A 14,852-nucleotide genomic window follows, 5' to 3' on the forward strand; every position below is an offset into this window, starting at 1 on the left:
TTGCCCAGCCATATGGCTATTAAGTGTCCAAGGCTGAATTTGAACTCAGATCTTCCTGATTTCATGCATTCTGCCCCTTTGATGTACAGAACTCAACACACATTCATCTCAATAAATTTAACAGAAGAGATCGCCTAGAGATGAGTGTGACAATCTCTTTGCAAACTAGTCACTGCACAATTTCAATGACCACATTCCCCATTTTTTATCCAATATTTACTGTGTATAATGCCAGGCGAAGCCAGTAATCTCTCTCCCCCTCCAAACATAAAAAGATGCCTCCTAAGCAAGTCATCTAGGGCAACTTGTGCAGATCTAACACTGGAAAGTACATGAATACCAAAATCCAAACTTAAATGCTTAATACCATCAAGTACATCCTCAATCTCCCTCCTCTGCTTCAAAAGCCTCCCTGGCTTCCTCTTGGTGGCCCTCAGTTAAAATACCAAATGCCAGCTCCTCATTAGGCACAATCCAGCTAACAATACATCACTATCTTCAAGGCTCTTCCTCTTCCAGTCCCTCCCTTATTCAGCTAGCAAGGTTATCTTTCTAAAGGGCAAGTGTGACCTTGTCACCACCCACATCCTCATGCAATAAACTCTTGTGGCTCCCCATTGCCTCAAGGATCAAACAGAAAATCTTTTTGGCTCTGGACCTCAAAACCTGCCCCTCCTACCTTTCCAGTCTTCTTACTCCTCACTCCCCTGGCCTCCCTGGAGGTCCCTCATACATATCAAGACTCTACTTTCACTGGCAGGGCCCCCATGCTAGCAAGCCTGGCTTCCCTGGACTCGGTCAAGTCTCAGCTTAAATCACCTTCTGCAAGAAGCTTCTCCCTATGCCCCTTTATTCTAGTGCTGTCACTCTGAAATTATCTTATGTGTCTTTGCAGGAATCTCATATTTGTAATAACTTAAAACCGTACTATGACTTTTGGGACACCCTGTATATTACGCCCCCCCCCCCCCTTAGACTGTGAGTTCCTTGGCAGGAGACTGGTTTTTGCCTTTCTTCATATTCCCAGTGTTTAGCACAGTGCCTGACACATAGTGGGCCCTTAACCAATGCCTGTTTGCTCGAGCTGACATTACACATTACATCCTATGCTCCAGTCAGGCATCCAAACCTGTGCATGGGCAGCCCCTCCCCCATGCCTAAAATATTTCCCTCTTCATAGCAACTTTCAGTAACAGTTGTGCAAGGATTCCCCCCCCTCACACATACCAATAACTATCTCTTTTGCTTTTGTTTTCCAATTACTCTACCTTTACTTAGCTGTGGCCATGTTGTATCTCTACAGTACAACTGTATTTGCTTGTAACCCCAGTACCTGGGTAAATGGGGATAAGAATTGTTTCACTGTCTCTTATAGAGCTAAAATGGAAAGATTCCCAACAGTAGAGCATTCTAAAACCCTTTCCAAAGCTGGGGGGCTGAGGCGCATCCTGCCTACCATCAAGCTTGGCAGTGCAACAGCCTTAGATTTGTAAGGGACCTCAAAGGGCATCTAATCTAACCTTTGACTGCAATGCATCTCCCCTCTAGGACATTCCCCCACCAGGGGTCATCCACACCTTCCAGTGAGGAACCTGGAATAGGAATTGATGGCAAGGTTCTCTCTCTCGGCTGAAGAAGCCAGTACACTCCAAGTGCACAGACCACCAACTGATAGAAATCAATCAATCAATCAATATCTCTCTTTCTCTCTCTCATTCAGCCAAATCTTGCTATCCTTTATAGTTTTCTCCCTAGTTTCTGGGGGTCCACAAAATAAATCTGTTTCCTCTTTCCTTCCAGTCCTCTTCGGTCCAAAATGCACTTCTTGGTTTCTTGGTTTTGCCCTTAACCCTCAAATGTGTGTTTGTTGGTATTTTGGCAATGTGACTGTTAGATACCAACATCACAGATCAGTTTTCTTCAGCAGCTAAGAAGGACTGATGAGGCTACCAATATGAAAAATATGATGTGAAGAGAGTGAATGGCTTGTTTTCACCAATTTATAAGACTTCTCTAAAAAAGTCAGAAAACTATACAAAGAAGAGTTATCATTACTCTTTGGGGATAACGGGATGGAGTTTTAACTATTTTTATGTGGGGTTTGTTTTTCCAAAAGCATTCAAGGTTCTCCACAATTTGGCTTCCACCTCACTTTCCTTTTCAGCCTCATCACTAACTATTCCCCTTCACACTTTCATCCCCAGCAAACCTATTAATAATTTTCTCCACTCTGTCCTCTTCTGCCTCTCCCAACTATCCCATCTCCTACATCTGCCATTGACTCCCCACCCAATTTAGTCTCCTCCAGGTCTAGCTTGAATACCACCTCCTCCATAAAGTCTTCCCATATCACTCAGCTTCAAGTCATCTTTCTTCTATCTGGCCTCACAGTTTTTTCTAGAACTTTCTTTTTAACTTAGATTTTAATCTTTATTATAAATACATAACAATAACAGCCTTTCTATATTGCTTAAGGGTTGTAGAGTGCTTTACAAATTAGCTTATTAAACAACCCCAGGATGTAGATGCTACAATTATTTCCATTTTCCAGATAAGGAACCAGAGGCTGGCAGAGGTTAAATGACTTGCCTTTCGTCACAGAAGTGAATATCTAAAGCTGGATTTGTACGTAGGCCCTCCTACTACAGGTCCAGCACTCTGTCTATAGTGCCACTTAACCATTGCTTACCCTAACTTTAACCAACAATGTTACCTTTTCTTTTTAGAACCTATGAGTAATCTTTGCGGGGTGGGGGAACCTAAAACCCTATCCTTTTATGCCCCCAAGAAGATAAACTGCTGGCGTAAAAGAACTGTTTTCCTTCTTTATATTCATAGGATCAAACATTTAGAGGTTATCTAATCCAGTCCCTCGCAACTAACAAAAGATAAAACTGAGGTCCCAGAGCAGTTAATTGAATTGTCCAAAGTAAAAAGCAAACCAGGTAGGATGCCCAGGGCACAGCAAAGTATCTTGCAGAGAATAAGCATTTCAGTATCCATGGCAGGCACAGGACTTAGAGACAGAAGGAACTAGGGGCAGTATCTAGTTCAGTCTCTTCTTTGTAGGTAGGAGAGAGGTTAGGCCCAGAAAAGGAGAGTAACATGACAAAAGTCAGACAGAGCCAAGATTCAAACCCAGGTTTTCTTACTCCAAAGTCTATGTTGTCACTATACAACAGTTGTTTGCTAAACTGAATTTGTCGAGTGAAATCTGAGTTCTCTAAACCTAATTTGTCCCTTTCATCCTATCACCCATACTTCCCTGTGTCCCCACTCCAGAGATGAAACAAATAACTATAAAGTTACAGTCAAAGGGTGTGATTCTCTGGGGCCCAAATAAAATACGTCTCTGACATACCTACTGACATGATCCAATATTACTTTATCAAAAGGAAATAATAAATACTATTAGCTTCAATTCCTGGTAAATTTTAAAAATTTATTACTGCTAAAGAACTCAGGAATAAGGTGATGATAAGCATCATTTTAAAAGTTATTTAAGATGGCCAATTCAAGTTTTCCAGTTGCAGTCTTATTTATTTGCAAAAATTCATGGGGCAAATAATTCAAGTCATTTAACGTTGGTCCTGTATTCCAACTGTCTAAGTGACCCAAGTGCTGGGTTACTTTATTAACTTGTACTCACACAACCAATACTAATTTAAGTCTTTAAAAAAAAAAAAACGCATCTCTATTGTCCTTCCCTCTTCCCAATCCAAGCTCATCAATGATACCCAGCAAAGAGACCTAATATATCTTGGTAAACATTTTAACCTTTCCCAGATAAAGTCTATCCTAAATTCAAAGGCAGCCCCATTTTCTTTCTTTTAAAACCTTTCAAACATTTCTGCAGGACTCAGGAGAATGCATTTTTTTCACACAGAGGAGATAACCCTTACTCTGTAAGTGTGCTATCTAGAATCCTGAGATCTTTATTTAAAGGTGTTGACAAATTGTATTATTCCCAAGGGATGTCTGTGTCGTCTCTAAAGCACAAGGAGCTCTCAACACTTAGAAAAACCAAAATGCTAGGTATATCGTTAAGTATCCTATACTGAAAACAGATTCTTTGTTACTACCACAAACAGCCATTACTGTCACAAGATTGGGGGGGAAGAGAATTTTAGAGATCCCTAGTCCTCTCGTTTTACAGATGAGGAAACTGAGGCACAGAGAAGGGCATGTCTAGACTAAGGCTACACAGGTAAGCAACAGAACCAGGATTCACACTAGATGCCAAATTCAGGGCTCTTTCCATTACACCACAGCTACCTTTCTAGTAAATGCACAGAACAACTGAACAATTCAAGGGTATAGAAATTCAAGGTAAGAGAAGTGTTGTTATGGGTTGGAAAGGCTTCCAGGAATAGAAGGTAGAACTTGATCAAGTATAGGATTTGGACAGTCCATGAGCCAGTTAGAAACTGGCCCTGGGAAAGGAAAACAGGCAGGGCTTGGGATACAGGGAAATGGAAGAAAAAACAGAACTGAGGAAGAAACAAGGCAGCAAAGAAAGATATGTTTGTGCCTAGGAGGAGACTTGAAGAAAAATAAGCTTCCTTTACTGGGTGTTTACTTCACAGACTGACTTGGAGTCTGACCCTGGAGACTGTTAATGAGTGGGAAGGAAGAGGGCTTAAAACGCAGCTGAAAACTGATCCCTCCTGTCAGTAAGAGCAGTATCAGTGGTGGGACCATGAGGCAGAACAGACCTGCCAACCAAGCGGAGAGGAGAAGGGTGCACTCCACTGGGGCTTTGTAGCTAGCTACTCCACTTCAGGTTGTTTTGAAACTCCTTGTGAAAAAGAAAAGAACAGAACAGGCCTAAAGAAGGCAGGGTGGGACTGGTGCCCACTGGGAGGAGGAGGACGAAGAGGACTGGGTGTGCCCTGCATGGACCCAGATGTGAAGAAGAAAGTACAAAAGGCACCACCAGCAGTCTTCTCAGGGGCTTGCCCAAACGAAAATTCACAGGTACTAGGACTAAAGAAGATACCACAACACGGAAAAGTCAGGACCCCCAACGAGTCACAGGGTGGCTTTGGACCGGTCACTTTACCGGGCTGAGTCTCCATTTCCTTATTTGTGACACCAGGGGATGGGCACTGGGAATGGGCAAGAGGCAGGAACCAGTACCTGAGGGAGAATGGAAGGAAAATGGGGCCCATGGGGGCTGGGGAGGGGCGGGGTTGGAAAGGGGAGAGCCAAGTACAGCACAGCAGCTCGGGAAGTAACCTGAAGAAAGAAGACCCAGTGGCTTTGGAGGGGAAGACCACAAGCCAAGGAGCCCTAGTCTGCGGCGAAGAGGGGAGACCCTACTCTAGGGGTCTGCCGAGGAGAGGAAGAGAAACTAGAGGGAGAGAACACCGTTTGACCAGAATGGGGAGCCCTAGCAGGGGCAAGGGGGTGATACCCTCGCGTGGGGAGAACCCCTGGCTGGCTGAGGGAGCAGGGGAGGGGAACTTTGGCCCGGACAGCGCTGGGAGGGGGACCCTTCGCCTCAGGCAGGGATATCTTCAGGGTTGAGGGGACCCCTTGACTTGTGCAGGGCTGGGGGAGGGGAATCCCTTGGCTTGGGGGAAGGGCTGGCTGGGGGATCCTCTTGGGTGGGGGAGAGTACCTGGAGCAGTGCAGGCTGTGGTGGGGGGGTCTCGGGGGTCCCAGCGCAGAGCTGGCTCTGGGGGTCCCGGGATGGGGATGGCGGGGGGGGGGGTCTCCCGGGGTGGGGATGGCAGGGGGGGGTCTCCCGGGGTGGGGATGGCGGGGGGGGGATCTCCCGGGGTGGGGATGGCGGGGGGGGGGTCTCCCGGGGTGGGGATGGCGGGGGGGGGGGTCTCCCGGGGGTGGGGATGGCGGGGGGGGTCTCCCGGGGGTGGGGATGGCGGGGGGGGGGTCTCCCGGGGGTGGGGATGGCGGGGGGGGGGTCTCCCGGGGGTGGGGATGGCGGGGGGGGGGTCTCCCGGGGTGGGGATGGCGGGGGGGGGGGTCTCCCGGGGGTGGGGATGGCGGGGGGGGGGTCTCCCGGGGGTGGGGATGGCGGGGGGGGGGGGTCTCCCGGGGTGGGGATGGCGGGGGGGGTGTCTCCCGGGGGTGGGGATGGCGGGGGGGGGGTCTCCCGGGGTGGGGATGGCTGCGAGGGTCTCCCGGCCCCCCCGGCGCGGCACCTACCACTTGGGCCAGCTTGAGGCGACCCGGGGCGCGGCGCAGGTAGTCGGGGTGGCAGCGGAGGCCGCCCAGCCCGCGGCGCTGGCTCACGGGCTCCGTGGTGGGCTGGTAGGGGCTGCTGGCCCCCGAGATCATGGAGGTGCTCGAGGCCTCGCCCTCGAAGCCGTCCAGCTCCTCGCCGCTCCGCATGCTGGCTCCCCGGGCGGCGGGCCTCCCTCAGCGGGCCCGCGCCGGCTGCATCGCGGGCCCGGCCCGGCCCGGCCTGGGCGGAGGGAGCCGGAGCCGATGCCGCGAGGCCGCAGCCGCCGTTGCCGCCTCCTCGGGCTCCCGGGGCTCCTGGCGCTCGGGCGCCGCCTCCTCTCGGCGGCGGAAAGGGAGGGAGGGGCGGGCGGGGCGGGAGGAGGAGGGAGGGGCGGGCGGGAAGGGGGAGGGGGCGTCCGCTGCTCCGCGGCCGCCGCTGGGCCCCTCCCTCCCCCGCCCGCTCACCTGCCGCGGCCGCCCCGCCCCCACCGCCAGACCTGGGCCCCGCCCACCCCGAGCGCGAGCCCGGGGGCGGGGGTGAGGGGAAAGCGAGGGGGCGCCCGGACCCTTCCCCGCCCTACGCCGAGGGCACGGGAGGGCAGGGGACTGCGGGGAGCAGAAGGGGCGGAGCCCTACCTAGAGAGGAGGGGATGAAGGCGGCCTGAGCCCCAGTTCAGCCGGAGAGGGGAAGGGGCTGAAGCTCGCGGCAGAAGCCGAGGATAGCCCGGGGTAGAGGGGACAAAAGGGGAGGGAGCTGAGGAAAAGCCCCCCGCCCCCCGGGGGGACCAGTGTTCCGTCGTGTCTGCCTCCTGCTCCCCTGCCCCATGGACCATAGCCTTCTGTCCTGCACCATTCCAAGCCTGTCCAACTTCATGGTCCTGGTTTCCGTGACACTGTATCCATCTCATCCTCCGTGTGACCTTGGACAAGTCACTTCAGTTCTCTCTCCCTCAGTTTCGTCCTCTGTAGAACTTGGATTGTAAAGGTACCTACCTTGCAGGGTTGTTGTGAGGATAAAATCTGATCATTTTTATAAAGTGCTTTGCAAACCTTAGAGCACTGTATAACTATTAAATTCTTGCTAAAGTAATATTTGTGGACTGAGTCAGGGTCTGCCCCCTGAGAGCAAAGGCAGCTTGCCATGGTTTGAGGGAATTTGACTTGAGGAATTACAGAACTTCCTCCCTGAGAATAAATCATCTCCTTTTGGGGTGGTAGGAGAGGTGCAAGTAGGAGAATTCATAATTGGTTCAGGAGATTAGTGGCAACAGTTGCTGTTGTTGTGTTTGTCCTTCGTTCTGGAAGAGGACCATGACGTCAAGATGATGACATGACTTGCAGTTGACTTTGACTTGCAGTGAGGGGGGGCTGTACAAGGTCACCAACCTCACTTTCATCTCCTGAGCCATCTGGATCCAGTGGCCCGATATGCATCAGGACGACTGGAGATGGAAAAACCTGGGTTGGTTTATAGCAGCTGTTTGACTTGGGGCAAGTCACAGCCTCTCTGGGCTTTAGTTCTTCTAGGAATTCTAGCTGAGCTTGTGCCCAAGCTTCGTTTTTCTTTAAGACTTTGCTTACAGTCATACTCTTGGTGGTGTGGGTCTTGAACATCTCATAGTTTTTTATGGTGAGATTTTTTTTTGGAGGGGAGGTTGAATCATTCTTCCACCCTACTCCCTGACGTCATTTTTTGTTGTTATTTATTTGTTTTGGTTTTTTGGTTAAGACCAGTCTCAGCACTTCTTGAGGAAATGTCTGATCTGGTCCTGATTTTGCCTTCTTGAAGTTTTGTGTTAATCCAGAATCTAATGTATGGATCCATAAGTTTTCAGTGCTTTCAAAGTGGTCTGATGCAGGACAGATCACTGGCCCTTCTGGTCTGAGCTCTGAAAGTTTTGTGGGTTTGGGTCTAAGCAACAAGATTGTTGGCTCACTCTCTTTGGAGTTTCAGTACACTATTGCTTCTGGACTCCCCAACTCTCAGCCAGCTGGAAAGCTCGCTGGTTCAGTGTCAGAACTGTAGGCTTCCCTTTGCTCTGGGTTTTGACTCTGGTTATTTAGCTGCAGGCTTCAAACTGGCCTGCAGACTGGAACTACTGTTTACATCTAAACTTCCTACTTGCCTGGTACCCAGCCTACAACTGGAAACCACACTTTACCCTGGATCATCACCCCTAGGCTCAGGTCCCCTCCTCATTCCACCCTGGATCTGTGACTCAGAACTGGGAAGTAGGAGACTAATTGTCATTTCTCTCTGGTCCTGAACTGTACACAAGATTAAGCCCCTTTGTGCTGGGTCAGGTACCTCTCTTGCCCCAGTACACAGCCTCTCCCTTCCCTGGAATGCTTCTGGAGAGATCCTGACCCAGTGTCAATAAACCCCTCTTTCTGTCTCCCTGTGCTGACTTGGGCTGGAAAAATGGCTCACTGTGACTTTTTTCTTGGATTTTGTTATAAGGATTTGCTCTGATGTGTTTTCTAGATATGTTCAAAGGAGTTTGGTGAGGTGAGGTAGCTCCCTGTACCTCTTCTTATTAGCTCCATCTCAGTCCCAGATCTTTTTCAAACGTGTGGCTAATCAGTCAATTTTAATGTAAGCTCTCTGAGGAGAAGGATGCTTTCATTTTTATTTTTGTGCCCCCAGTGCCTAGAATATAGTAAGTGCTTGTTGAATTGTACTGAATGTCTTCCCTATCTTGTTCTAATGCAAGCTGATATTTGAGCCCAAGTGCAAGATTTTAGATTAATCCCCAATATCATCTCACAGGTTTGTTGTGAGGAAAGTGCTTTTAAAAAGTATTGCATGGAGGTGAGCCATTAATATTTTCCTTTTTTTCTGATGCTTTTTGTTTTTCTTTCATAGTAATTTCCCTTTGAACTATTTCTTCCATTAGCCCTGCCTTCTTCTAAGAAGGAAAAATATTTAAGAAAAACCTGGGGACACAACTCAGCATGTTCTATACAACATTTTACATCTGTTAGTTCTCTACCCTGTCCCCTGAGAAAAGAGAGGTGTATTTCATCAGTTCTCTGCAACTGAGCTTCATCATTAGGGTTAATTAGCTTGATTGTCTCTTAGCACTGTTTTCCTTCTTGTTATTGTCGTGATTACATATTTTTATTTCTGGTTCTACTTACTTTTCTCACTCTGCTTCTATTCATAGAAGTCTTCTCATGATTCTCTTATGAAAGCTTATTCAAAATCTCCCTTTCAATTCAAATGAAAATATTAAGAAATAAATATTTCTCAAGTCTAAAGTCCTTTTCTGGACTATTCCTGCTTTCCCTTAGGCCTAAGTCTTCTGTTAGGAAAGAATGTAAAAGGTCAAGAATGAAAGCTAAGGCCCTGGGAAATGGGGTTAAGGGTGGTAAGCAAACGTCAAACAAGAAATTCTTGTTTAGTTAAGATCTTTGCCCTCCCCATCCCCTGAAAGGATGAGAATTGGGTTCCACCCAAGGGCAGGACCCTCTTTTCTCATTCTGAAGATGGATATGTGATTTTAGAAGGTGATTCTTGAAAAACATCTAATGACTATTGTTCAGTTAGATGAAGCAGAGTCTTAACCCAAAGCTGATGTTTTTTTATCATATTGTGGCATTTTTTCTTTATTCTTATAAATGTTCATATTAATAACAATAATAATAGCTAACATATATATATATATATAGTGTCTGTTATGTGCCAGGCACCATGGTAAGTGCTTCACAGATATTATCTCATTTGATCCTACTAAAAAATGTTTAATGTTAGAGGCATCTGAGGAGATGAGGAGACCACTGGTTTAGGCATCTTTCTCTCTCTGTCTCTCTTCATACACATATATATATATAATATATATATGTATGTATGTATGTATGTATGTGTTTCAGAAATTCTTGGATTGCTTCAATTTAGAAGAATAATCAGTTTAAAAAATTGTTTGTGACTTACCTATGCCTAAAACCCAGAGTATATTCTTCATATTTTCCCCCAACACTCTGAATTTCTCATATTCATTATTTCTTATGGCACAGCTAGTATTACTATGAAACAAATGACGCTATACTCAAACTCTTCAGGAAAATATTCATGAGAGTAACCCAGGTTTTTGAAGGTCAACTTGTTCCTTCTTGTTTTTCTTTCACAGGATCTTCATCCATCTCCGAGACCCCCTGACTATGGGTGCCTGCCAAGGTTCTGTCCCTGTTCCTTCTCTCTTCTTTCTTTAAGCACTTTTCCTCATAGATCTCATTAGCTCCCACAAGTTCAAGTCTTGCCTGTACATGGATAATTCCCAGAGCTACAAATCTAACTCTAGTCATGCAAAAGCAATTGCCTGTTACTTTTTTCCTCCTGGAAATCACATAGGCACCTCAAACTCAATGTGTCCAAAACATGATCTTCTGCCCACTAAACTTGTCACTCCTATAAAATTCCCAATTTCTGCCACTATCCTAATTTAGGGCCTCATTGCCTCTCACCTCTGCAATTGCAATAGACTTCTAACTGATATTCTAGTTTCCAGTCTCTCTGTTTGCCAATTCAACCTCCAAACAGCTGCCAAAAATAATCTTTCTAAGATGTGTCACCTGCTAAAAAAATAAAATAAAATCTCCTCTGTCCCCTCATTGCCAAAGACATAAACCATAAAGCCCATGCAAAACCTGACTGATACCTACCTTTCCTGCCTTATTTCACAATCCTCCCCTAAACAATGGACTTTTCCCAGACATCATCATTCCATCTTCCACCTCCATGCATTAGCATAAGCTGTCCTCCATGCTCTGAATGCACTCCTTCCAGAAGCCTTGTCTTCTCAGGGCTCAGCTCAGGCAACACCTCCATGAAGCCTTCTGTGATCACCCCAATTGTTAGTATCCTCTTCTTCCTCAAGGTTTCTTGTATACACCTATTTGTATATATAGTCAACTTTCTACCTCTTCCTCTCATCCCCACCCAGATATACTATATGTTCCTTAAAAGCAAGAACATTTCTTCTACACAACATGACTGTAGTGAAAATGTATTTAATAGGAATGTATGTATAGAACTTATATAAAATTGTATGCCGTCTTGGGGAGGGAGAGAGTTGGGAGGGGGAGGGAAGGGAAAAAATAATCTAAGTTATATGGTAGTGATTGTAGAACACTGAAAATAAATAAAATTAATATTTTTTAAAAAACAGTTACATGTTTCCTTTGGGTCCTGTTCTCCCCAGTGCCTAGTAAACAGAGTGCTTTTGCACACAGAAGGTACCTAATACGTGTTTGTTGGATTGAACTGAATTTGGGGAGATGGCTGATATAGTGCTGTTAGATTGGTGCTCAATAAATGTTTATTGATTTTTTTTAAAAACTCCATGGAGAATTTATTACAGGCAAATTCCAGGTACAGAAACTCCCCAGAAGATCTGAAATTGTTTTGTCATCTCTCCCTAAACATTCAGTCAAGGCTAATTAAGAACATTAATCAGGGTCTTATTTGTAATTCTGTTGTGATAGATGCTTATATATTAACTTGTACATTAGTGTGATTCAAAGGACTCTGGACTTGCACAGACCCCATTCCAATTCTGGGGACTGATCTCAAGAGTGTCTGGTTCTATTTTTGTTTAAATGACCCCATTCAAGAGTAAAATATCAGGTTTATCTGAACAAAGCTTAGGTATAACTTGTAGTTAGATTTCCTCAAAGGTGAGTAAAAGGGCTCTATCCACCACCACCATTCCAAAGCTCCATATGTTAAAATTATCTGAAAAAAAAAAAGGAAACAGAGGACAAAATTACCAAGCTACTTATGATTTAATCAGCATATCAAATTTAATCTTGCATATCAAACCAGGTCACCTGACTCCTCAGAGGTCAGAGACTAGGAGTGATTTACAGATATGATTTTTACAACAAGAAAGAGGGATTGGAAAAAATTATAGAAACTTGTTTTGAACATAATTCAGTTGGATAAGGCAGGTCACCTGACTAGTTAGATTCTCCCAGACTTTGTGAATCCTATGCCAGAAATTCTTTCCTCCAGGTAACCAGAAAGTATACTGGGAAAGAGGAATTTGTAGTCAGTGATTAGCAGTCACCCCCATCTTCCTTAGCAGAATCCATGACTCAACTTAGATTCTAGCTAAAGAAAAATAAAAAGGGTCTTAACTTCTGGCTAACCTTTCTCTAGCTGCCAGAAAGAGGAACTTGGCCGCTGGTCAACCCCACCTTCTGCTCAACCTTTAGTCAACACCCCTTTCTGCTAGAAAGGGCAACTTAGCCTTTTGAAAAACCTTATAATCTTATGATTATTTTATTCTTCTAAATTATCTGCTACCAAATGATGTCTTCTCAATCTAAATCTATAGGCAACCTAGACTTTAGAGATTATCTATGTTAGTCTGGTTTAGTTTAGGGCTACCTGTTCCTAGAGAAGAGAGCCTAATCCTATAATCAAACTAAAAATAAATCAAAGTAATCAAAAAGAGCTAATTTCTTTTTCCCAGAAAGGTACTCAATATACAATATGAATATCAGGTAATGGGACAACTTTTGTTTCAACCAACCAATAGAGGAAATATATTAAGATGCAAAGTCCTCACAAGACCCCATAAAAAATACAGAAACAAAGAACATTCAAATAACCCAACATGCAAACAACTATGTACAAACATACAGTATGTACAGGATAAATTGAAAATAATCAACAGGGAGAAGGCACTAGAATTAAGGGGGATTTGGAAATGCTTCTTGCAGAAGGAGGGACTTTAGCTGAGACGTCAGTGAAGGCTGGAAAGCCTGGAAACTGGGGACAAAGTGTCTAGAGCAAGGAATGGTAAGGAGGCCAGACTGCAGAGAACATGGGATAGATAAATATGGGAGGAGGGAGCGGTGAAAAAAACTAGAAGACTGGAGAGGTAAAGAGGGAGAGGCATGTAATAAAGGGCTTTGAATGCCAAATAGAAGGTTTTATATTTGTTCCTGGAGGTGAAAGGGAACCAGTGGAATTTACTGAGTAAGGAGGTGATGCAGTCAAACCTGGGCTTTGGGGAGATCACTCTGACAGCTAATTAGAGGATGGGTTGGCTATGGCAGGGAGACCAATCAGAGCTATTACAATAATCCAGGTTTGAGGTGATGAGGTTCTGCAGAAGGGGTTGGCAGTATCAGAGGAGATAAGGAGGCATATACAAGAATTGGTTTAAAAAAAAAAGTAACTCAGGACTCATGGGTCCTTTCCATCTTTACCTTTAACAAGTCTATTTCTGGGGGCAGAGAGAGGAGACTCATGAATCCTTTTTTTTAACTCACAGAAATCCACAATCTTTCAGATTTTAAATGGCTGTATTTTCTAGGCAGGTCCCCAACCGCAGGCAATATCCTGAGCTGAAATAGTACATACCTTTCATGTTAAATTGTAATTGATATGTTAGGGTGGAGTTGAATGAATAAGTCAATAAAGTCACCCCACTCACTCAAAGGAATAAGATGCCCTGTTATCTTAACAATGTGAGGACAAGAGGGCAGAGGGAATAAACATTTATATAGTGACTGTTTTGTTCCAGCCACTGTCCTAAGTACTTTACAAATATTATTTCATTCAATCAACAAGTCTCAACCAATCAAAGACTAGATTTTGTGAAAAGTCCTTGAATTAACTAGATTGGTTGGGGAAACATAAGCATGCTTAGAGGAAGCGGGAGATCATATATAAAATAGAATATCAATTCAGAACTGAAATGATTTAAGCATCTAGTATTATTCAGATGTGATTCAGAGGGGAATGAGGAGAGGACATTCCACTCATATGCCCTAAGAAGGATTCCCTTGGAGGAAAGGGAAAAATATCAATCTTGGCCTTAATCTTCTACCTCCACCCCTTGGCCAGAGGAGACTTTTGCAAGCTTTGAAGACTGGTGGATTTTGGCTTTCCTCTATTCCCATCATCAGCCTATTACTATGCCTGCTCCTTCTCCCTAATAGGCAGGCAGCAGGATTTGTGTTAGGAACCAAGGACAGAGTAGATACAGTCACAACTCTACAAGGAGTCCTATTTCTTCTTGAGTACTCCATAAAGGGGAGAAAAGGCCTTACAACTCTAAACTTGAACCCACTGTGGAGGGGAGGGTGATTCTTTGTACCAAACGTTCTTACTATACTACTTAGCGCATACCCCTTTCTAAAAACTACTCAAGTTTGACTGACTAAATGATGGTCAACTGATAATCATGGTGGGAAGAGTATAATGGTAGGGGCTTCTGAGCTACAGCATTAGAAAGATACTCCCTGACCTCCAAGAGGTACCCCTGGCACCCTGAGAAGGATATGTAATTAGCCTAGCTGTGGGAAACTAAATTGCTAGTACACACATGGGTTGGGAGAGTAAGTCCATAGTCTTGATAGGTGTGAATTAGCCTATGGTGAAAGACTCAGACCTGGAATATTTATTAAGTATCTCTATAACTTGAGAGAGTGAGTACCAATGTGGCACAACATAAAGGACAATCTGGAGTTTGGCTTAAAGTTTCTGCTCTGCCGCTAAAGTGCTCTGGGATCTTAGGCAAATATCGTGCCTCACTTGTTATCTGTGTAAAATGAAAAGGTTATGCAAGGTTTCAAAGATCCTTTCTAGTTCTAAATACCTCTTTATGCTTTTTCACAATACTCTTGCAAGGTACCTAATGCGCAGATTA

General features: G+C 45.1%; 1 protein-coding gene across 2 annotated transcripts in view; it reads right to left on the reverse strand.

Moving 5' to 3' along the window:
- Nucleotides 1-6,503, reverse strand: part of CMTM4 (CKLF like MARVEL transmembrane domain containing 4) — an 82,381-nt gene extending 75,878 nt beyond the window's left edge. Inside the window, exon 1 of one of the 2 annotated variants that reach the window (XM_072635927.1) lies at nt 6,172-6,476. In XM_072635927.1, coding sequence (XP_072492028.1) covers nt 6,172-6,357 — 186 coding nt within the window. In that variant the 5' untranslated portion in view covers nt 6,358-6,476. Of the gene's footprint in view, nt 1-6,171 lie in introns of both variants that reach the window. The other variant, XM_072635928.1, reaches the window with a different exon arrangement.
- Between the last annotated feature and the right edge of the window lie 8,349 nt (nt 6,504-14,852).

Source organism: Notamacropus eugenii, chromosome 1, assembly GCF_028372415.1.
Source record: "Notamacropus eugenii isolate mMacEug1 chromosome 1, mMacEug1.pri_v2, whole genome shotgun sequence".
In the NCBI taxonomy this organism is placed as follows: Eukaryota; Metazoa; Chordata; class Mammalia; order Diprotodontia; family Macropodidae; genus Notamacropus; species Notamacropus eugenii.